The 24,613-nt window shown below is 39.1% G+C and overlaps 3 protein-coding genes and 1 long non-coding RNA gene across 10 annotated transcripts; 1 reads left to right on the top strand and 3 right to left on the bottom strand.

Annotated features, from left to right (window-relative positions):
- The first annotated feature begins 894 nt into the window (after window positions 1-894).
- LOC116246085 (pentatricopeptide repeat-containing protein At4g33990) lies at window positions 895-6,333 on the top strand. 7 transcript variants are annotated; one of them, XM_031617781.2, is made up of 4 exons: window positions 895-3,552; window positions 3,801-4,043; window positions 5,073-5,260; window positions 6,040-6,333. In XM_031617781.2, the coding sequence occupies exon 1, from the start codon at window positions 1,075-1,077 to the stop codon at window positions 3,505-3,507; it is 2,433 nt and encodes an 810-aa protein (XP_031473641.1). In that variant the 5' UTR covers window positions 895-1,074; the 3' UTR covers window positions 3,508-3,552; window positions 3,801-4,043; window positions 5,073-5,260; window positions 6,040-6,333. The 7 variants fall into 7 exon arrangements, with proteins under 7 accessions (XP_031473641.1, XP_031473637.1, XP_031473642.1 ...); XM_031617777.2 differs by having other exon boundaries at window positions 895-3,697; XM_031617782.2 differs by having other exon boundaries at window positions 895-3,697; window positions 3,796-3,898.
- A 1,707-nt stretch (window positions 6,334-8,040) lies between these two features.
- On the bottom strand, window positions 8,041-9,598 carry LOC126410568 (uncharacterized). The gene is made up of 2 exons (XR_007574799.1): window positions 9,172-9,598; window positions 8,041-8,438 (listed from the first exon to the last, which is right to left on the bottom strand). It is a non-coding gene; the product is annotated as an uncharacterized LOC126410568 (long non-coding RNA).
- A 3,887-nt stretch (window positions 9,599-13,485) lies between these two features.
- Window positions 13,486-14,442, bottom strand: LOC116258135 (AP2/ERF and B3 domain-containing transcription repressor RAV2-like). Its single transcript, XM_031635308.1, has one exon. The coding sequence runs from the start codon at window positions 14,440-14,442 to the stop codon at window positions 13,486-13,488; it is 957 nt and encodes a 318-aa protein (XP_031491168.1).
- Window positions 14,443-23,051: 8,609 nt separating this feature from the next.
- Window positions 23,052-24,301, bottom strand: LOC116267135 (AP2/ERF and B3 domain-containing transcription factor RAV1-like). The gene has a single exon (XM_031648723.2). It carries the CDS (start codon window positions 24,224-24,226, stop codon window positions 23,063-23,065), a length of 1,164 nt encoding a protein of 387 aa, XP_031504583.1. The 5' UTR covers window positions 24,227-24,301; the 3' UTR covers window positions 23,052-23,062.
- Between the last annotated feature and the right edge of the window lie 312 nt (window positions 24,302-24,613).

The following is a 24,613-nucleotide window of genomic DNA, read 5'->3' as shown; positions in this document are numbered from 1 at the left end:
GAAATTGTCTCTAAATTTTGAGCTCTTTTTCTCTAGTCAAAACGTGTGTCGCTGGCTGGTTGTGCCCGTTGTACGTTGACATGCATGTTGCGGTTCGATTGCCTTAGGCGCTCGTTAAACCACTGTACCTCCTCTTCTCTTTCTCTCTCTCTCTAAAAAAGAGAAAAAGATATATTTTCAACGTTTCTAAACAAAGCACCTCCACCAAGAAGTTGGAGGGGAAACATCAAGCCGATGAAACATCCGAGCAGAACCAATCAGGTAGAAATAATTGAACAAAAAATCAAAAAAGCATTCTTCGCATGTTGAGACGAGCTCCTCTAGAGACAAGGTCATTGCTGGAATAATCAGTATCACCAAAATCCTGTATTGTAGCCCTTTTCTTGTTTCTTAACTTGATCGGCCCTCTATGTGGAAAAGGACATTGGGGATTTATACTGAAATGAGAATGGATTGCAGATTTCGAGGACATCAGGAATTTCTCACGAGCTGCCCATAATTCTGCCAAAGAAAACTTTATATCTTTTGGTTTTAACCTCTCAAAATTTTACAAAACGGCTCTCAAGTTTGGTAATAGAGAAAAGACACTTAAGTTTGAAGTATGGTGCGGCTGGCTACTCAAATGGATCGAGCATTATCTGATATTTGGTCCAAATTCAAATTAGCGTAATCTGATTCGAAAAAAAAAATTTCCATAATCAGATTCTATTTTGGTGTGAAACTTCTCATCAAATTCCATAGACATTGGATTTTGACGACAGTACATTCACTTGCAAATGAAAAGTTGGATATAATTTTGTATTCTGTAAATTGAAATTTCACTCCGACGCCAAGTCCTGAATGCAATATATAACTGATTCGACATGGTACTAGCTGGATTCGCATCTGGTGAGGTCTAATAGGAAGTTCCATTGTTAATGCAGTTTTGATGTTCACGGTTCATCGCTTTTTAAGAACTATTTGTCCGATGAAATCTCCGCCCCGTCTTCTTGACACGAATGGTCGGCGACGGCGGCAGCGACTAGTTGCATGGCCATGGTGCGAACTGAGAAGACCTTGTAGAAGCTCAGTCGCATGTTCAAGCACGTCGTCTGGTTCAGGCTGCTTCTTCCCCAATGCCTACAAGCGCAGTCATGCGCCACTTTCGCGTGCACCGCCTTCACCAACGCCAACATCGCCAAGAGCGGGAACTTTGGCTCGTTGGCCCAGTTGTGCACCACCGCCCGACTTGTCAAGCAGCTCCACGCCGTCCTCGTCATCTCAGGTCACTCCAAGGACGTCCTCTGGTCGACCAAGCTGGTTAATCTCTATGCCAATAATGGAGAGTTGTCGTTTTCGCGCCTCACCTTTCGGAATATGCATAAGAAGAATGTGTTCTCTTGGAATTCAATAATTTCTGCGTGTGTGAAGAATGGGTTCTTTCTTGAAGCCATGGAGATCTTCTCCGAAATGCTGCTGGAAGCAGTTCGTCCTGATAGGTTCACGTTTCCGGTCTTATTGAAGGCTGCTGCAGCTCTCTTGCTACTCAGGAAGGGCAGAAGCATTCATTGTTGGGTTGCGAAGTTGGGTGTTGATTCGGATGTTTATGTGGCTTCTTCTCTGATCAATTTGTACGGGAAATGTGGGGCTGCTTGGGACGCGCACAAAGTGTTTGATAAAATGTTTTACAGAGATGTTGGCTCTTGGAATTCCATGATTTCTGGGTTTTGTCAGAATGGCCTTGCTTCCGAGGCTGTTGTTGTCTTCGAACAGATGATCATAAGGAACAAGCCTCTGGATTCTATTACAGTAGCTAGCATACTTCCGGCGATTGCACCTCTTGGATATCTTGTCAAGGGCAGATTAATCCATGTTTACGTCATTAAACACGGGTTAGATTTTGATACTTTTGTTTCAAATGCTTTGATTGATATGTACGCGAAGTCAGGCTGCATCCTCGATGCACGACGAGTGTTTGATGAGCTGCGAACGAAAGATTTGGTGTCGTGGAACGCAGTAATTGCTGCTTATGAGCAGGAGGGCGACCCTGTTTCAGCTATCCAGTTCTTGTACGAGATGAAAGCTACATCTTTTTCCCCCGACATGCTAACGATGGTAAGCCTGGCATCAATCTGTGCTCAACTAGGCGATGGTCGATTTGGTAGGTCGGTGCATAATTATGTTGTCAGAAAAGAATATGGTTGCCTGACTTTTGTAAGTAATGCTATAGTTGACATGTACGCAAAGTTGGGGATGGTGGCTAATGCGTCTCGTGTTTTTGATAATATGAATACCAAGGACGTGATATCATGGAACAGCTTGATCACGGGGAACACCCAAAATGGACTTTCAAATGAAGCAATTGCATTGTATCACAAAATGCAAGAAGAGGGAATTCAATTTGATCAAGGAACATTGGTCAGCATTCTTCCAGCTTGCTCACATTTGGGTGCAGTTAGGGAGGGAACTTGTATTCATTGTCATTCCATTAAAATGGGTTTACACTCTGATCTATTCGTGACAACCTGCTTAATTGATATGTATGCAAAATGCGGTAAGCTAGAAGAATCTCTGCATTTGTTTGAGGAAGTCCCCAAAAGAAGTTCAGTTCCATGGAATGCCATCATATGTGGCCTTGGTATTCACGGCCATGGGGAGAAAAGTCTTGATCTCTTCGAGGAAATGCAGAAACAGGAAGTGGAGCCTGATCAAGTCACTTTTGTTTCTCTTTTGTCTTCTTGCAGCCACGCTGGTTTGGTTGATCAAGGCAAAAAATTTTTCAACTTGATGTATTGTGAGTATGGTATTGTGCCTAACTTGAGGCACTATGCTTGTATGGTGGATCTTCTTGGAAGATCAGGGAAGTTGGATCTCGCACATGATTTCATAACGAAGATGCCGATAAAACCTGATGCAAGTGTGTGGGGCGCTTTGCTTGGAGCATGTAGAATTCATGGCAACTTGGAATTGGGAAAAGTAGCTTCGGCTCATGTGTTTGAACTTGATCCAGAGAATGTTGGTTACTATGTTCTGATGTCAAACATGTATGCAACAGAAAGGAGGTGGGAAGGTGTAAACAATTTGAGGTCTCTGGCAATAGATATGGGACTAAGAAAGACACCTGGATGGAGCTCCATTGAGGTGAACAACAATGTTCATGTTTTCTACACAGGAAACCGAAGTCACCCGCAGATTGAAGGGATCTATGCAGAGATGGCATCATTGTTGGGAAAGATTAAGAGCATAGGCTATACTCCAGATTTCAGCTGTGTCTTGCAAGATGTGGAGGAAGATGAGAAGGAGCATATCTTATCGAGTCACAGTGAGCGGCTGGCCATTGTTTTTGGGCTTATTCAGACAAAGGCTCAAACTTCCCTTCATATTTTCAAGAACTTGAGGGTGTGTGGAGATTGCCACAGTGCCACGAAGTTCATCTCAACAGTAACACAGAGAGAGATCATTGTGAGAGACTCAAACCGTTTCCATTGTTTCAAAGAGGGGACATGCTCCTGTGGTGATTATTGGTAGTTCTGAAGGAATGCCTTTGTATTGGATATCTTTCTCCATATAAGAGTACGTGCTTGTCTTTCTTCATAACTTGTGGGATCGTTGTATGCGTGAACCATGACATTATGAGGCTGAAAATTTGGACATTGAAATGGAACATACTTTAGCTACCCATGCTGCGGCAGTGCTACGGCCTTTTTAAATTTAGCCTGTAGGTGAAGATTTTTCAAGCTCTTGGCTTCTCTAGTGTTTTCCTTCCTAGGAAAGAAATCAGTTGTTGCGCCCTGAAGTGATGATCTCTTTCTGTAGTGCAGGTGCAGTCTATTCTTGTCTGGCAAAGTGAAACCTATTTCTTGACAAATGGTGCTAGAAAGATGGAAGTCTCATGCATTTCACAGTGAGCCACCTGATGGTAAAACTCTCTTCGAGATTTGATCACATGGTGCTTGGTGCATATGTAGGCGGTGTATTCTTGTCTGGCAAAGTGAAATCTATTTCTTGACAAATGGTGCTAGAAAGATGGAAGTCTCATGCATTTCACAGTGAGCCACCTGATGGTAAAACTCTCTTCGAGATTTGATCACATGGTGCTTGGTCATCACGCACATCCCTTGTTTCTTTCGTGGGGTACAAACATGGGCTAATGACAAATCAGGCTTGTTCTATTGTGTAACATAATGACAACAATCAACTGTAGTTTGGAAAAGAGAATCATCTTCTCTAATACTTACATTTCTCTGCAATAAGCTATTTCAGCATAGAAGGTCTGAATTCATAAGCTATTGAACATATCCTAAGAAGGGGTGCTTTGAATATGTGCACCTAGTAAATACGAGAATTATGTAGATGTATTTCTTGATTTATGATTCACAAGAAGCTTAGTGTAAAGTTATTTTGCCAGAGTCAAATACAAGTTCTTATGCTCCTTTTTGAAAAAAAAGTAACATTTACACGTTACATATTGTAAACTGTAGATCAAGTTGATCTGATGGCTCATAATATGTCCACATCGTCCTTATATTTACTCAATCCATATTTTTTGCAAACCCTCCTAAGAGGCATGTAATTAGATTACGAATAAGGGCACTTGTTTTAATAGGTTGGCTACTGTTCATTTGTGTGTGTGTTTTTGGCACTTGCATGTATGGATTTCTTTTGTATACATTAATCAACTGTAGTGACTGAGTAGGAGGCTAGCATTAGGATTATTATAGTATTAAGTACATGTTTTTTGCACTAACATGTATGGATTTCTTTATTATACATTAATCAACTGTAGTGACCGAGTAGGAGGCTAGCATTAGGATTGTTATAGTGTTAACGTTCAATTGATCAAGAACAAATGGAAACTATTAGATGGAAAATGGCTTTTTTTAGGATTTTCCAAGTGGCTATGTTTCTAGAGCTCCAATACCTTGTAGCCCTTAAAGGCTTGATGCGATGCATATACGTGGATTATCCTACTCTTTTTCCTATTTTGTTCATCACGACAAAGTAGTCTTCTGAAGCTGATCCATATTTATTTTGATTAATACTCCATATCATTCTTAAAGATAAATGCTTTTGTTTCTGTTTTATTTTTGTAGATAAACTTGAGATGCTTGGAATTGGTTTTGCAAGACATGAGCACATGATCATTTCCTTGGGTTGTGGCTTATATAGTAGAAATCCAGTTTGTACTTGAGCGAAGGCAGATTTTGTCCTCAGTTGGGTTTGGATATTATATTATTATTAGTGCGGTCATATGTGGAGTAGGATTGACATGGCTATTGCGGTATGGCATTTTCCTGCTTTTAATGCCTGTGCGGTATTTTTTGTTCTCTAAAACATAATAGATTGGAGTTTAGATCAGATAAGTAAGATTTATTGTTCAGTACATATGCATAATATTCCAGTTAGAAACCTCTATTGAAGATCTTGAACTTCCCTAGACAAACCTTAGATGGTCACAATGAACTGGCTAGTAACCTCTCATTATTATACTGCTTGCTTCAATTTCTGGTGGACAGCATGAAGAGTCTGAAAGCATCATTTTGCTCCCTATTGAATATCTATCAGCTTGGATTAGAAAATGGAGCATGAGATACTAAAATTTGAAGTCTGAATCGTGATATTGAATTTTATTGCAATGTCTCCTGTCACTGGTATATGCTTTACTTTAGCTCAGCATTAAATCTCTTGTGAGCATGTCTTTGCTGTCCAGTTTGTTTCGTATAATCCTGATTTGACATTTTGTCTTCTAATAGTTGAGAAACCATTTTTTTTCCTTTAGACGTTAGGGGGAGTGAGGGACCATTCTTAGGGTGGGAGTCTTTTGTCTGCACCTGCCCAAATTGTCCACCCTTACCTTACAATCACCTCCCTCTGGATCTTTCACCCGGCCAAGCACAGCAAAGCTAATGGAGTCTGAATCTATGATAGCCATCTACTAGCTCAAGCCCCTCCCCACTTGCATTTGACCTCTTTTGGCTTATAGATTGGATCCCACCTAGAAGCACTTCATTGTTATACTTTGTTCTATTATTGATTTACTGATGGATGCCTTTATTTCAGATATAAAGAACTAAGGAGGGAGTACACGCATTGTCACATGGGAGGGCATGTTTGGGCAGCAATAGAGGCATCAATTTACAAGCTATATTTTGGAGCGGCGCTATAGAGAATTATCTGGAATAGTAGTATATGTGCTAGATTTTCAAATTAGCCAGTCTTTGTTATTGATATATCATTGCCACACATAATCTTGTTTCTGAATGTATGGATAACTTGTTATGAAGTTGCTTGTATATTCCAAAAGTAATGTTGTCTCCTTATGTGGAAGTTGTACTAAAAGTAACGGAAAAATGACACCCCTTTATCTTCGAATAATGTTTACGTAATGAATGAATAGATTAAGAAAGAACTCGATCAGTGGATCAATCGGTCTATTCTTGGGGTTTCTTGGGTGTGGTGTTTTTACCCGCACGTTAGAAATTTCACAAAAATCTCTTATCATCTCCCTGATCCTCGAACCATGTCTATGTACTAAAAGTTTCATCAGGAATTACTATTATAACCCTTAAACCACGTCCATGTGGCACAGTTTGCTCTTCCTTGATATATAGTCAAGTGATAAACATTTAGCTGTCTTTCCAGTCCGAAACTTCTTTTTGCTTTTATTTAGCAAACCGTGAAGTCACACCCACAAAAAACTTTTTGCCACTGGTTGACTTGATCAGATGGTATGGGGATGTTGGGCATAAGGCTCCAATGTTATATACTGAATTGGGGTCCTCAAGTTTTATATGTCCATGTGTCTCTAAACCCTTTAGATCAAGTGATTGGATGTTTGAAGCTATTTGGTTGACGTTCATTACATAGTTTGTATAATAAATAAGAAGTTTTCAATCACAATATTCCAAATTGTAATTTGAAAAAAAAAAGAAAAGAAACCAAAGTCATAAAAATCAACATTTCTCGGTGCGATGAAACTATATAGGTTAAAAAGATCATGCTTTTATCCAAAAAATGATATTTATACTGTATTAGACTAACTGAAACACTTGTTCTTTAATCTGGCTCTACAGGACACACCAAAACTTTAGGACAAGCATTTACTTTCTCATGTATGTGATTGGTGAATGGTGATTGTAGCTGGTGGTCGCGAAACATCACTCGAACTACTTACCTCTTGGCCAGTGTAACATCATTAGCCTGCAATACTGTCATTAGACTAATGGTGCAGAGAATACATATGGTCTGCTCTGCGTGTTTGATGGTTGATCATAAATGAATTTAGCGTTAGCTGAGCCGGACCAAGCCGCAGCCTCTCTCGTTCGTAAATGGCACTATTACTGGAAAACAAGAACCCAAATAGGAACAGTGTCTTGTTATAGATTTTGATCTTCATCATGGAGCTCACCTAGGTATGTGGCTGAGAAACGAGTTTGCATATGTCTGCGCTATGGGCCGCACCACCCTAAGTCTAAACCACAAGAATATCCTTTCAACTCAGGATAAGATAGAGTACAAGTTATTATAATACTACAAGAAGGGTAGGGCCCCATTTAGATATCTTTTGAGGGGTTGAAGATTTCAGGGTTAGGTTTGATGGGCCAGCCATAGATCCATGCACCTGGTCAGGCTGTTGGACTTATGACCTTCAAGTAGGGATGTCAACGGATCGGATTCGGATCGGATATACTCTTTATCATATCCGATTTTTCGGATATACATATTTTCGGATTCGAATTCGGATTCGAATTCGGATGAAAAAAAATCTAAATAATATCCGAATCCGATTTTCAAAACCATATCCGAATCCGATCCGAATCCGACTTTTAAATTTAAATCTGATTCCGAATCCGGATCCGCATCCGATTTTCAAAACCATATCCGAATCCGATCCGACTTTTAAATTTAAATCTGATTCCGAATCCGGATCCGCATCCGACTTTAAAACCAAATCCGGTTCCTATCCGAAATTCAAATCAAAATCCGCTTAAAATCCGAATCCGACTTTTAAATTCAATATCCGATTAAAATCCGAATCCGACTTTTTAATTCAATATCCGATTAAAATCCGAATCCGACTTTTTAATTCAATATCCGATTTCAATCCCAATCCAAATTTTATATTGAAAGATCTCATTCTGATCTAACTTTCTGATTTGACATTCAAAACTAACTTTTAAATTGCTAACAAGCCTGGCTAGCAAGATAATCCAAGCCTCCAAGGACATTATTTACCAATGGTTTTTTTTTTCTAAAAAAAAAACGCCCAAAGCATAAGGGCGAGCCACCCATAGACTGTCCAATAAGTCTCCACAAAATATCAAGGCATCTACAAAGAACTGTATAGTCTCAAGCCTTCAACGCCTCAATTCTTCTACTTCATAAGCACAAAATTTACTGAATCTTCAATCACTTGATGGAATCTCTATAGAAGAACTCAAGACTGTCATACACTTGAACTGTTAAAACATGCAAATGAAAGTAATTGGTGAGAAATGAACAAAACCTTAAATTCTCAAAACAAAACTTTGATAGGAAACAAAAGTCTACCTTCTGCTTTGTATTTTCCCATCAGGGCTAGTAAGGTCGACTACTTTTTCCTCAATTACATTCCTCAATTGCAGGTCGTGTATAATATGGACACAATTCTTACGTTCAGTTGGTTTATATCAGTTGTCATTATGCAAAACCATTGCCCCAAAGTGTGCAAACAAACAAGATAATATACTCATGAAAGTATCCATATTTAAATCCTAACCAAGAAACCTTTCAGCCTTGAAACCTTAAAACTAGTTAGCATTATCACAAACAATTTGTTGATAATAAGAATGAAACATCAAAACAAGAGGGAAACCTGCTTATACATGGTGGCCTCTTATAGCTGAACTACTGAATCACTGCGGAATCGCTCAAACCACGTGCAACATCTCTACCATCGAAAGAAATTGATGCTAGCAACTTGGCATTGTCACAAAAGACTGGTATGTCCAACATCAATATAAAAATTGTTCACAGTTGTTCCATGAAAGAGAACCAATTAGCAGTCTGAATTCTGTTGAGCAATTATTAAACCACGACAGAAGGAAAATATAGCATAATAAAATAACACTAAATTTGATGAACCAAGTATGGTGTCGCCCAACAGCAAAATGCACTACTAGCGTAAGAATAAAAAGCGAGACAGGGGCAAACCTATGAGGAGGATGCCTCCCTCCTGGTCCCGGACTTCTCGCCCTTGTGTGATGTTCGGAAATGGAAGGATGCCATCTGCCAAAGACTGGCCGACGGCACCGCTGTGCATGAGGTGAACACCCATTACGTGGTTCCTGTTTGGGTGGAGTCGCAGAAGCTAGAGTACAGTGCCAAAACTCTCAGAAGCAAGATACACAATCTGCTACCCGAGTATGTCGTCGAGTTCGCTTCGTTGAGCAAGATACGCAAGTTTTGGAAGATGCATCCACAGGTTATCTGCCTGCAACCTTGCTAGAGCTCTCTCCCTTTCTCACTCTTTCATTTTGTTGCTCCATCTCCCTATCTTTGACTCTGGTTCTCTCCATCGCACTCTCTTCCTGCAGCGGCGCTGCGTTTTTGCCCCTTGTGAAACTTCAAAAGAGAGCAAACGAAAGGAAAATAGGGCAAACGAAGGGGCGGGTTGGGTTTTGTGGGTTGGATTTGAGTGGAGTGAAACTAAACTCAAATCCAAATGGTTCATCTAAAACGTTATTAAATCAAACATACTTTGACGTTTTGTATTATTTTCACGTATTTTTTCTGATCAAATTTTTTTAATACTTATCTAAAACCACCTTTTATTTCAAAATATGGTTGTCTTGGATTGAAGGATAGCCAATTTTTTTTCTTTTATAAATACTTTATTAAAAGTTGGACTATTGCTTTCTGCATGTGATTTCATATAGTTTTGTACTGAAATTCTTATGAAGGAATTCAATCTTGTATCAGAGTTTTAAATCTAATATTAAATTTTATGTCCAAATAAAATTTTTAGTTTGTATTTATTTATTTTGATATTTTTAAGTGATATTTTAATTTTACAAGTTAAAATATATTGTCGAGTTTTATTCCTAATTTATTTGGATAAATAATTTTATTGTGATCTTTTAGATTTTCATACTTTCTATGTACAAATATTTATTATTTAATTTTGACGTAATTGGTCAAGATGTTTTAACCGTTAGCTTATCAATTTCCTCAGTAAGTTATTCATATTCATAATTTATCATATTTGATTTATGTGTGTTTAAGTCATTTAAAGATGTGTTACATTATTTCGTGTACATTCTTTGATCAAGTTTAAATACTTATCTAAAACAACTAGCATATCAACTAAATAAAATTTTTATGAGGTTTCATATTTGAGCAAATAATATGTTTGACTAGTTAGATAAATAGTTTTTTCAATGAACAAGTTTATCATCTAATTTTCATATTTTTTTCATAAGTCTTTCATATTATATAATAACATATTTTGATGGAGTAAACTATTGTTTCATGATGATCACTTATTGAAAATTATTAAATCATGTGACCCCTATTACTTATCATTTAATAAATACATTGTTTAGTGTTTTTTTCTAATTTCATTGAGTTAATTAAAAGAATTTGTGTTATATTCGTAAAAAAAAGTGTTCAATAATGCTAAACCTTCATTCCCTCCACATTATCACTAAATTTTTAGGTAAAAACTATTATTTAATGATAATAACTTATTGAGAATTATTAAATCAAGTGACTCATATTATTTCTTATTTAAGAAAGACATTATTTAATGGTTTTTTCTAATTTCATTGAGTTAATTAAAAGACTTTTGTTTTATATCTATAAAAAGATGATGTCAAACCTTCATTCTTCCACATCCTCACTAACTATTTGCTCTTAGTTTTATTGCAATAAGTGTTTTTTTTACATTTGTATTATTTAACCAAATCATATAATTTATTAAATCAAACAATTTGTTTTTTCCTACTAGCTAAATGTTTTTGTTTTTAAATTTATGAATTATGTGTTATATATCATGTACCTAAGACTTTTGGACATATTATATGATTATACAAAATTATTTACTTGATTGATTAAATAAATAATTGATAATTTGATAAATAAAACTTTTTTATGAGTCAACAGCTATTTCATATTAAATATATTTATTTGCGATTAATTTTCATATTTTTAAAAATACTCATTTTATTGAAATTTCTCGATACAAGTATTAATACATTATTTAAGATATCCTCTTTAGTTGATGCCATAACTATAATAGTTCGTTTATTTACACTAAAACGTTTAATTAAATACAATACGAATTATTAATTAATTAGTTTTATATGATGTAGTTTTAAATAATTTAAGTTAAATGGTGTATATGGTAAGTATTTGACTATTATTGTATATGTCACTTTATTAAAACCATTACCTCTTAATCATATTATACTTATATATACAATTTCTATTCCTTTAAAATCATAACTTTAAGTTGGTGCGCTTGGCTAGACCTTTTGCCTAACAATTCATAGGTCTCAACTTCAAAACTTGGGACACCAACTCAAGGTTCGGATTCGGATAGCATCGGATTCGGATGTATTCGGATATCAAGCTGTAATTCGGATTCGGATATGAACTCAAGATTCGGATATACATGGTTAAGTATCCGATCGGATATTTACTTAAATCCGAATTCGAATCCGTATCCGATCGGATAAGATGGTTAAGTATCCGATCGGATATTTACTTAAAACCGAATCCGAATCCGAATCCGATCGGATGTTATTTCTTAAATCCGAATCCGATTCGATTTTCTTATTTGGATGTTAAATTGCTTACCATATCCGAATTTTTAAAGGTAATTCGGACGGATATCCGATCCGAATCCGATCCGTTGACATCCCTACCTTCAAGTCGAAAAGCTTAGGTCCTAAGTATGTGAGATGAAACCTCTGTACTTGGCATGATCTGGTAGCATTCTACCTAACTGCGATTCGTCTTATTTTCTTCTTCATTTAATGCCTACTATTTGATGCAGGCCTTGTTCTACACATACGCTTAATACAACTAGGCTTTCTATATCATAACAACAAAATTACATACTTGCATTATGTGTCTGGAAATGGACCCATTCATCATGATCGAGCTTAACATATTGAAGGGCGCAGGATTATGGTAATTGGGACTCTGGAATTCTTACCTAGTTCGTGAACTTGATCAATCTAATTACCTATTAATTGGAATTTTGAGTTATATTCTTGCCTGTCTAGTTTTACCTGTATGGCTGTATCTGAAATCTGAATTTGGTGTTAGCCGGATTTCAGGACTTTGTTGAACTTGGATTCGAGTTTGTATATATTGCCATAACTTCTTGTTCTCCAAAAAGCAAACTGCAGTTCGGCAGGCCAGCTCCTATCAAATTGTGGTAATTAATATTGTAGTCATTCCAGCAATAAGTTCTTGACTTACTTAAGCATGAATAATTAAGATCTTAAATTAACTTGCTACCAGGTGGACGGAGATTTCGATAGCATACAACAAGTGACTTCGTTTGCGCAATCTTTTGAACGTACAGCTCTGCGTCCGGTATTCAACAATCGTGAAGTGTGAATTTGTATTGTGGACAAGCTTAGGGTTAAGCTTAGTTTAGAAAGAATATCATTCCTATTACTTTCCGTAGTAAAAATGATTAATCTAGTTGCATCGGTAAACGTGATTTTTCTGGTCATGTCATACTTCTCCTATGCTTTATCATGTGTAAGTTACGTAAGATATAGCTACAGATAATTCTCTTGGAACCCCAAACTTTAAAATATCAATGTTAGACTTTCATTTCGAGTAAAACCAATGAGAGCACTGTTCCAATTTATAGGCCTATATACAAATAATATGAATAGAACGGCTGCACCAGGTACAGGAATAGCTAGATAGGTCGACATTGATTTGTTTGCACATGCTTAACAGTTTGGCACGTTTTGAGCTGATGCCAGATGCTAGTCTTGCTTCAATAATTTCACCACTCCAAAAGCTGCAACGCAGTAGAAATGTTTTCTCACAACTATGTATGGGAATCCAAATCACTTTTTAAGAAAAAAGAATTAAGAGCGTCTCCTTGGGACAACCCAGTATTTAACTGGACAAATTATACATGAGGAAAAAGGGGAGAGAAGATCCCAATATACATAAATTTGGTGCGTGTATATATATATATAACCATGCACTACTCAATTCAAGCACTGGAGAAAGACCACACTGAAGTTTCGACCTTTCAATATTAACTCGTCACAACAATCGTAAAAAATCTTATCTTTTCTCAACTTTCTCAACTCCCTAGTCCCTAGAAATTATCATCGTAGCAGTTGAACAATGTACGGTCACATCGAATTAAATTCCATACGAAAACTTCTGCCAGAGGGAAAAAGACCAAAGCAAGAACAAAACCCTAGAACCTTTCTTTTCTCTCTGTCGCTGTTTCTTTTGAAAGATACTATAGAGATGAAAAATTTGCTAACAGCTTTGGTCGTGGTAGCGGCTACTTCTCACCATCTCTAAACCCACGATGCTCTCACCACAGCCACCTCCAGGAGCATCGGTTGTTCTTGGCAGGTCGACGCCAAAGAGCCGGACCAACTTGGCCGGCCGTTGAGGCGGCCGGATGGTGCAGTCCCACGGTGGCTGTGCAGGATGCGCGTTGGCTCGCATCACGCCGTGCCTCCACCCTACGAAATTGATCCTCTCCGGACCTTTTGACTTACCAAAGGTCACAACGTCCCCCGCCTTCAGGTTCTTCTCCTTCACGAACCTGCACCATCCCTTCGTCAGCACGTAGCTCTGGCTGCTGTTCCAGTAGGAGTACCTGAACCTCCAAACCCGGCCACCTTCATCCTCGAAGTTCAGCAGCATGGCCTCGTGCCTCCGGCCGGCGGACGCCGAAAAATACTTCTCGGCGTGCTGCTTCGGCACGACCAGCCTGTTCAGCTTGCCCACGTCGCTGGGAGTCAGCACCTTCTCGAACAGCTCCTCCCTCTCCCCGTTCATCGCCAACCCGTCCCGTCTCGCCCGGGACGGCGTCCGGCCATCGACGCGGCTCGCCTTCGCCATGGACAGCTCGTCGTCGTATGTGTTCTTCCGGAGCATGTCGACGATCACCGCCTTGGAGTGCGAGTCGAGGAACCAGGCCTCCGTCTCATTCTGCCCCGATACGCTTAGAATGTTGACCGCCGCGTCCTTGCCTCTGAACTTGAGTGCAGCTATGTCGTAGGTCCTTGCCGCCTCCGTCTCGGTCTGGAAGGTTCCCAGCCAGATCCTCTGGTGCCTCTCGTATATCTGCGCTCCCCACCTGCCATTGGGCTGCGGAACGACCCCTTTGTACCGAGAGGATGGCAGCTTTCCTGTTGCGCTACATAACGCCGCCGAGTCAGGTTCCGATACGGCAAGCTTACGGGGTTTCTTCGGCCCCCTCATGGCCGAGTCGGCAAGCTTAGTGGTGTATATATTAATATATACATATATATATATATATCTCCCTCTTTGCGGTGCTCTCTGAATATATATGTATATGTAAGCAGGGGAAGGAAGGGAGAAATGGGCAGAAGGAAAGATCCAAGGAGGAGGAGATATGTCACAAAAAATAGGTGAGAGGGAGTGTCCATATATGGTAAAGGTGGGCATTTATTAATAATTCTTGGCTATTATTTTCTAATTTGGGGCATGTTATGAGGGGTGGGACCTTTGAAGCAAGTTGATCATCCTCTCATGAGAGTGAGTGGCCCTTTGGACACTCTAGATTCATCCCCCCTATGCTACCCCCTCTTAATTTGAGGAATCCAGATAAGAGAGAGAAAGTGTGAGTTTGTGTGTGAAAGTGAGAGAGAGATAGATTAGGTGGCAGATCGCCATTGGCCGGACGAGCCGCCTAGATCGAAGCCAATGGTTTTCGTGCCGAGGCCAATTGACCGGGTCGGTAGCGGATTTGACTCGATTTGGTTGCTTGGCTAAGCTCAGCAAGTGTTTGTAGGCTTGGTTAGGTTTTATGATAGCTAGGTTGTTTTAGGATTTAGGAAGAGCTCCAGGAGCACCTGGCCATGCAGATGAGTCAGTTTAACATAGTCAAGATGAAGGATGTGTGAGTTTTGACATACAAAATATAATTTAATTTCCTTACTACTAGGCTGAAGCAAGTGTAGAATTCTTCTTCCTGCAATACATATAGATATATATAGTTGAAAATTTTCTGTTTCCATGAACTCTCTAGGCCAACACCTTTTTCTTCACAAATTAAGAAAATTCCAAGGGTATTTTCAAATGAAAGAATAAAGTGGGCCTAGAACCAATGAAAGGTGAAGAATACTTAACAAGATCATCATTGATGCTTAGATTTTTTTTTCTCCCTTCTCCTCTGAATTTCAAAGCGAAAATGCCAATCTGTCACGTCTTCTCATTCAGCAACAACGTGCCAATTTGTCGTCATCATGTTTCACATTAGGTATGTACACATAATTTAAATGCAATATGATAATAAAGCAAGTGTGATCTGCGAGAAAATATAACTCTCGCAATATTTTAATATGACATTAAATATTGTTATTGCTATTACATCATTGCTCTCCTTTTCGTGGTGGCTTCTGCTACTGCTGCAGTCCACTAGTTTATATACTCTGAGATCTTTAAATCTTTGAAGATGGGGTCGCCATTTGAATGCAGTTTCCTGTTTTTCAACTGTGCGTGCACGAAAATGAAACGTAATATCTCAGAGGAATATATATACTTCTAGCTGCAATGATCAAAACACTTTTCTTATTTTCGCTACCATCATCAGTGATCTTCATTAACGAACCTAGTTGCGATTGGGATTCCGATATTGCTGCCATTCATCTGATACAGGACGCGGAACTTTTTTTTTTTTGGTTTGGTTATAAATTCTGTGAGCCCAAGTGATTTCTTTCTTTCTTTCTATGGTTTTATCTACAGGATGATGTCCTTTGCCAAACGTATAAATATGTAACACGATCAGAAGTTATAAGAGAATACGTCTCTGTTCTGTGCCATGGTAACGTATGATCGCGAGGATGATGCTTCGTGGGCAGCCATGCATCCGTCTTTCCTCCATGAAATCCAGCCATGCATGCACGGCCATGGCATCACAAAAATGAAACATGTATCTTCTTCAAGGCTCATCAAGCATGTTTCAACCCCTGGGACGCCAAAGAGTGGCTTCCTTAGCTTATGAGGATGATGGTAAAGATAAATGATGATGATGGTGCTGGTGGTGGTGGATAAGAAAAAAGGTAATATTTGTTCCTTTATGATGTCCACGTGATGTGTATATATACATATATTGGCATTATTCATTGTGATTTGACCATGCATGGGTATGATGGCATGCTGGAATTTATGGATGGCATGGTGACCATTCAAGAGGGCAGATCCACGGACGATTTGATCTCCACAGACCACAAGATAAGGGGGAGCCGGGTTTTGTCATTTTCGTTCAATTTGACGTCTTCAATTGTGTTTGACAAACACCTCTTTTTGTCCAAGGGAATATACGCCAAATCTGGGAAACTTCCACCGCGCAGCTCGTCCTTTTCTCGGTAAAGTAGTTCTCGAAATGGGAAATGTTTTCCACCACATGTACTAAAGCAAGTACGTGTTTGGATGGCGAGAAGAGAGCGCCCGTCACTCACCTTCCCTTTCTCAGCCCGTCTTTTCAAGGGAATTCCAGTTCTCGATTCATGGACATCACTCATTGTTTCAGGAATTCTTAGTGCTTAACAACACCACCAGATGTGAATAAACGAATAATTGAAGGCACTCACGTGGAAATTTTAAAAGGTTATGAGGCTGGTTGCGGACAAATAATTGGGGGCACTCAAGTCACGTGCCTTTGACAACCGACCTACAAAGTGAAATCGGATCAGTAGCCAGGCTTGATTAAGAGACCATTTCTAATTGGGTCGGGCTGGAATTGGACCTAAGCCTAAGGTAATTGGTATTAATCTCACAATGTTTGTAGCGGCCAAACTTAGTACTTAAAATCTTGAAAACTACCCAATCTGATATCAAGTCACAGATCCAAATCCAGATCCCATTAAGTGATCCGAAGAGAGCTGATTTGGTCCAAGATACACATGGATCCAAAATAAGTCTCTCTAATCTGTTGCTGTTGCTATAAATTTGCATTATTTATGTACTAATATTTTCTCTTTTTTTTAACATTTTTTAAAACATGCGAGAGCATCTTAATGTTTGAAATTTAAATATTAATGCTCCTTAATAAAAAAAATTTTTTAGCTCTGCCACTGTTTGGAGGATGTCAGCAGGTCAATAAGATCCAATCAAGGAGCCAGCTTAAAAAATATAGTCAGCCCCTTTAAGAAAATTTTCACAGTTTTTAAAATTTTGAAAAAAACCAATCTTTGCTTCGCCCCGAGACCAACCCATTTATATTCATGGTTGCTGTAGATTTTTGGGCTTTAGGTCGTCGCCTTAATGCAGATTCTGTTGAGGGATGTTAATGGATCAGATCAAGCCAGACGGACCCTTTACCGTATCTAAGTTATGGGATGATCACATATTCGGATTCAAATAAGAACGGGAAAAAAGTCTGTATCATATCCAAGTCTCATTCTTTAAACTCATAATCTGAATTTGATTTTCGAATTCACATCCAAATCCAAATCTAACTTTTGAGTACACAACTAACCAAACCTGAATTGCATGCGTACTGATACGTTAAGAACCGACTATCAAAATGTATTGGTATTCGATATGGAATATATGTTCTTCTAAAACTGTATTCATGTCCGTTGTCCAATCAGATATTTATTTAAAACCGGATTCAAAGCCGAATGCATGTCATTTCTTACAAACTTTTAAAAACAGTTTGGTCGGAGATTAGTTCCGAATCGGATCCACTGAAATCCTTAGTTCAGCTTGCATCACAACTTCACCTTTTCCTGAGGCAGCCAGGTATAAATATGACTAGCAGGGGGTGCAAATTAATTGGATTCAGACTCCATTCTATTACAAAATGGATCCATACTACGATATCTCTGTTTGATCCTAATTTGGATCTAAACGCAAACAGATCCAGTCAATTTGAATTGACCTTCCTGAACACATAACCATAAAAAATACCAAATATTAACTGCTGATTAAAACTGAGTGGCGATATACGCTACCGTATGATAATAAAGGCATGTGGCCTATCCCCAAGCAGCCAGTTTTATTTTGTAACATAAGCTAGCGTATATAATATTTAAAAGTATCAAGAAGCCTTTTTTCATGGAACATTTTATTGCAACACTTGATCTCAAGCCATAAATTAAAAATAAACTTTTGTTTCACGTTGTTCATACATATATCGTTGATCATATTTGCAATATCCCATTTCTCTTTTCTCCGTTGCATTTTGATCGATCAATATTAGTTGCTGCCAAATGTTATAAGATTTATTGCAATAGTCAGAGTTTAGATTAGTTGCTGATATAAAGTCACAAAGTCAGCAGAAATGAATCGAATCAGAAATTTTTTAATTATTAGAGAGATTAAATAAGTGCGTTAGCAAAACATAACAGTGATTTATGACGATTATTAAATAGTAATAACAAACATGAAAAATTATAAGTTAAAAATATTTGACCAACGGCACCTGGACTTTGATGATCCTTTTTAAATTCCATTCAAATTTATATACCAAAATGGCTGACGTTTTAAAAGAATTTATGATAGGAAAAGAAAAAGGGAAATGGGCCTACAGAAACCAGGCTGTTTCGCCAGGATTAGGCCTAGCAGATCGGTCCTTACAAAGCATTGGGTTCTTTTAGTAACCGGGCCCAGTCCTGACCCTGGCTATTACAGGACGACCGGCTCAATGGGGTCGGTCTGTCGGACCTGAGCCCAGCAGTAGGCCCTCCGTGTTCATTCGGACCATATTCTATCTAGCCCACTTGGTTAACCTAGACCTCTCCAAGTTCATTTTCTGTGAACCCGTCAATCTTTCAGTAGAAGGGCATGCCAAGCATGGTCCACTTTTTTTTATTAGGGAAAGAGTCACATCATCAATATTATTATATCATATCCTTATCTTTTCTTTCATGGCGATAAATTAATCTCGGGAGAGCACATTATATTTGCTCACAATCTTGTGGGATGGTTATTTATGAGAAAAAGTGTTCCAAGTGTTTTACAAAACATTAAAAAAAAAAAAAAAACTTTTTTTCCCTTTTTTTTTTTTTGCCTTTAATAGGGTCTCTTCGATTTAACCCAGGGGCTTCTTGGTCATTTGATCACTGAACATCCCCTTCTTCCTTATATGGGGAGGTGATTATTTGTTATGGGTCTTACTCTTCATAGGAGAGCATAAAAAGAGTGCCCCCTCCCACATGCACTTATTAGGAAATTATTGCAAAATATGACAAGATTCAATTATTACCAATTGTACATCTTCTTACTGTTTGATGGCAGCTCAAATAATTTCTCGCCATACCATGTATCGAGTCTCAGTGGCAGCTAAAGCGAAGTTAGCAACTTGTGTTTCCTTGATTTCCCATTTCAATTGCACCAGTCATCCCTGTTACTACTTTGTGACATATCAATCCAATTAAATTGGACTCTCTCTCTCTCTCTCTCTCTACATATATATATATATATATATGATAACCTAAATTATATAGAGGAAGCCATGTTTAAACAAAAGAAATTATGTGGGCCTGACTGTAGGCTCCATTGGCTCTTGTAAAACTGTAATTGCTGGACGCCCCTGTGGGGAGCAGGAGATATTTGGAGCAACCCTTTACCCTGCCTTTTTCGTACAACAAAACTGTCTATGGGCTTGTCTTGGCCCGAGGCAAGGCGGCCCCGCCCCGTGTAGACAGGTTCATTTTAGGGTAGGTGGTATCAGGGGCAGAAATAGATTTTTTTTCTTTTTTTTTTACAAAGAGTGAATCCCATTTTCATATTTTGTATAGGGCCGAACAATACTTTTTGAAATATCTACAATGATCAAATAATATTTTTTTTTTAATTATAAGTGTAATTTTTCTTTTTTTTCCAAAACCTAAGAAGAGGCCATGGCCCCGGGCTTACCAAATATTGGTCTGGTCATTTAACATGTACTCCTCATGATTAAAAAAAAAAAAAAGGATGCATGACTATTTGTAAAGTATGAAACATGTTTTACTTGAAGTATATAGTAAAACCTTTTGTACAACTTGTTGAAAAAATAGTGACATTGGTTCTAATAGGAAAATTCCGACAGTAGTACGCTGGCTAGGCACAAGAAACATAAAGGCAGACCGAATACAAATGATACAGAAAACTCGAGGTAAGAGATGTCCAGAACATGTTTTGGAGTATTGGCACCTCGATGATTGTCGTAAGAAAGCTATGATGGATCGTTTGACATAGCGAGGATGAACATAATATAATAATAACCAGTTAGGATGTTCTAGCGTTTGGCTAAGGGGAAAATGATAGTGCATCTAGGTAGTAAATTTTGTTTTCCCAAGGCTCTTTTCCCTCCCAAATAAAGATATGTCACGCCAATTCATTTTATGCACATAATTACAAACTGCACAACATTTTGTAGAGTTTTATAAAACGCCAAATACTGGGGTCCAACCCAAACACCTCAGTTTTAGAATTTAGCCATTTCGCCTTTGTGTAGGCACGACGTTATGCATGTGCTCGCACCAACACGAACATGTGCATGCACTCACACACACACATGCATCTGCATGCATGTGATAAACAGAGAAGGAAATCATCAATCAATTGGAGATTGAGTAATGAGAACAGTTTCTTCCTGTTCCGTGAATCTGTCTTAAGAATATGACATAATATCTTATGAATATTCCTCAAAGGTATGGTAGATTCACACTGTTAGAGACATACATTATGTAAGTGTCTCATAAATCTACTTCAAAAATTAATCATATTTATTGCCCATGAGAGACGCTTTACCGTTTGGCAAAACTCTTCAACCTTCTCTCTCGGTCGAGTTCCTTCGTATGCACGCGGAAACGACGGCTCACATGATGTGATAGTTTGATTAATGAAATACGACTTGCGGCTGAAGCTTGTGGAGTACCGCTCATTGTCAATTATCCATGGATTGTTAACCAGAAGTAAGAAATCGTTGCTCAAATAGGAAATGATTTTCCAAGACTAGTGCATTTATGAAATCTCAGAGCCTCTAGATTTCAAACTTCTATATAAACCAATCTCATTTTCCGACCTTTCTACTTTTCTTTTCTTACTCATTCACCTGCTTTTATCCCTCTGAAATATTTTCCTTCAACGACAATTTCTTTTACTCAAAAATTGATGAAGTCTCAAAAGAAAAAAGAAGAAGAAGAAGAAGAAGAAGTGAACATTCGGTCTCATTTTCAAACTAATTGTACCAGTGGTCAAACCAAGTTTTGTGTACCGTTGTGCCAAAGCTCGTCCCCAACCGCAGGTTTTAGTCAGGGGTGTGGTGCATAATGATCAAAATAACTATATTAAAATAAAAAATTAAAAAAGTGTCTAAAATATCTATTACTTTATAAAAAAAAAATCATGTACCTGATAATGGATCTCCCAATTCCAGATCTGATTGTACCCAAAAAAAGATAAAAAAAGGAATTTGATGGCACCAGATCTGATTAGAGTACAAGTCCCCCACATGGTAGACAAATATTGTCATGCAAAAAACCGCGTCCCCATGAGAGACGTAATCTACAGTTCGTCTTGTCTACCACATGAAACATGATTTCCAATAACTTTTCATGTCCCAACTAATTATTGTTTGGCGCTCACATATTTTTCGTCTTAATTTTTCCTAAGAAAATTAATCATTGGGACGAAGCAGCGACTTTATTTGCGCATTATTTGGTTGAAATCATGCATCCGATAATGCAGATTCATTGAAAAGCTCAGATCCGAGTTTTCAATTTATTTTGAAAAGAGAATATGGCTTCGTGATGTATGCAACAACCCATGTGTTGGATCTGCTACAGCAGGTACAAAGCCTGGACAGCTCTTGCAAGTTGCTACTGAAAAAGATTTTATATTGGCCCCTGCAGCGCACACCTAACTTGTTTCTTTTGTGTGTTTACCATGTCTTCTTATTTAAGGCCTTGTGTATCTTTTTCACTTTTTTTGGAACTTGCCCATGTTTCAAATCTCTCTCTCTCTCTCTCTCTCTCTCTATATATATATATATATATATATATATATATATATATATATATATATATATATATATATATATATATATATATATATATATAGACACACACACACACACTAAGAACATGAAACAATTTGATCTCTCATCTAGTTCAGTACTCAAAGTTTGAAGTAGATAGAAAAGAGAGTTATTTGAGTGCGGCAAAGACAAATGATTAAGATAAAGATCCGGGCGCCGCTATATATTCAACCTAATTTTTGTTGAACATGAAAATTTTGACTAGTGTTTATCTCATTATGCGGTTATTACAATGTATTACTGTAAAAGCGAGGATGTAAATGGATATATGTCATCAGCCATGAATTATTTTTCTTTATAAAGTATGGGGTATAGTGGTGATCAGTTTCTGTGAAAGGAAAGAAATGTGAGCAGTAAGCATAATAATACACCATTCTAGTGGTGTGAAGAGAAGTACTTTTTCTTTTCTTGAATGTACATAGTTATGCACTTCCTCTCTTTACCTTCTCATCAAATACTCAACCAATATGATTATTTAATAAGAAGATATATATGAATTATCTGTCTCTCTGTCTTTATACATGTAAAGCTAAAAGTTTTTCAAGCACACTGATTTTCAATGGAAAACTGACTATGATGACAAGATGTCAATGCCAAAAAGCTAAGGATCGACAGAGTGACACATGACCTTGTTGTATCTCAAATTTTACAAAAAATTAAAGTTAATAGTGCTCGACTTTATAGGAGCACGGCTTTAACGTCAATTCACAACTTCTTTGGGCATTGGAATTACTGTACTCTTGTAATATATATATATATATATATATATATATAGAAAGCAATCGAGCAAGAAAATTGAAAATCATGTGCACCCATTTTATTACAAATAATTCAACATGAGACATAAAAACCTAGGACCCTTTGCTTGTTAGGGCGCCCACCCTTTGTCAACTCCAACTCACCCGCCCTTTTGTTGTTTCTGTTGAGAAGATGAACCTCTGGAGTCTTGGCCAGCTCGACCCCAAAGAGCCTGACCAACTTCTGCTGCGGCTGCTGGAGCGGCACCGGCACGGTCGGTGGCGGTGGTGGCTGCAGCGCCGGCGGCGGCGGCGGCGGTGAAGACTCTCTTTCGGGGAAGAGCTGCCACATTAAGTAGTTATCGTGTAATGTCATGTGGTGGAACTTGTGCGCAGCTGGGTTCGCGGTGCAACTGATGTAGTTCAGCTTGTCTGCGCCGGTGGACCTAGCGAAGGTCACCACGTCCCCCGCCCTGAGGTTCTTCTCCTTCACATATTTGCTCCACCCTCTAGTGAAGACATAGCTATGGCTGCTCTTCCAGTATGAGTACCTGAACCTCCACACTCGCCCGCCTTCGTCTTCGAACGCCAGCAGCACCCCTTCCCGCTTTGCCGCCGGCAGGTACTTCTCGGCGTGCTGCTTCAGAATCACCAGCCTGTTCAGTCGGCCCACGTCGCTCGGCGTCATGACTTTGCTGAAGAGCTCCTCTCGCCCTAGGAGCTCTCCGTCGCACATGGCCGTCACGCCCAGGGCCGTCATGTTTCTCTTCCTATTCTGCTTCGCGATCACGAACTCGTCCTGATAAGTGTGCCGCCGGAGCATGTCGACGATCTCGGCCTTGGAATGCCAACCGAGGAACCACGTCTGAACCTCGTCCTCCGACGACTCCTTGAAGTTGGTAATGGCGTCTCTGCCCCTGAACTTGAGCGCCGCGACGTCGTAGGTCCTCGCCGCCTCGGCCTCGGTGGCGAACGTGCCGAGCCAGACGCGGTGGTGCTTCTCGTATATTTGAGCGCCCCACCGGCCGTTGGGCTGCGGCACGACTCCTTTGTACTTGGAGGACGAGATCTTCCTCGTTGGTGGCCATGACTCGCCTGTGTCAGAGTCCACCACCAGGTTGGTGGCCGTGGCGGTGGTGGTAGTGGTGGCGGTGGTGATGCCGCTGCCGAGCCTTTCGAGCCTGGACATGGATTCGACGGGCTCGAAGCAATTGCTCGACAGTTGGCTGCATATTTCCATGCTAGTGTTGCAGGCCATGTAGAAGCTAGCAGAAAACCTGCCAGGAAATGGTGAAATGACGTTGAAAAGTGTTTCGAGAAAAGAAGAAATTGTGGATTGAGCGATAGATGAGGAGGGGAGATTGACATCTATATAAGGCAAAGGAATAGGAAGGTGCGTATTAATTGAAAATTATTGGGCATTCGCTTTCTTTCCTGGGGAAATAGTGTGTAGGAGGGGTCCATATATAACAAGTTGATACCTATCAGATGCCAGTGGCCCTCAAGTGGTTGCGGGTGCATCCCCCTTGAGCTAGCCTCTTAATTCCAAGAGAGGGAAGAGAAAGAGAGAGAGAGAGTGCAGATGATGATTGGCTATGGACCAAAATCTGGCAATGGCAGTTTTGGATTGAGAAGTTCCTGCTTG

This window comes from Nymphaea colorata, chromosome 1, assembly GCF_008831285.2.
Source record: "Nymphaea colorata isolate Beijing-Zhang1983 chromosome 1, ASM883128v2, whole genome shotgun sequence".
Taxonomy (NCBI): domain Eukaryota; kingdom Viridiplantae; phylum Streptophyta; class Magnoliopsida; order Nymphaeales; family Nymphaeaceae; genus Nymphaea; species Nymphaea colorata.
The sequence above is the reverse complement of the archived record's forward strand: the minus strand, read 5'-3'. Positions and strand labels throughout refer to the sequence as shown.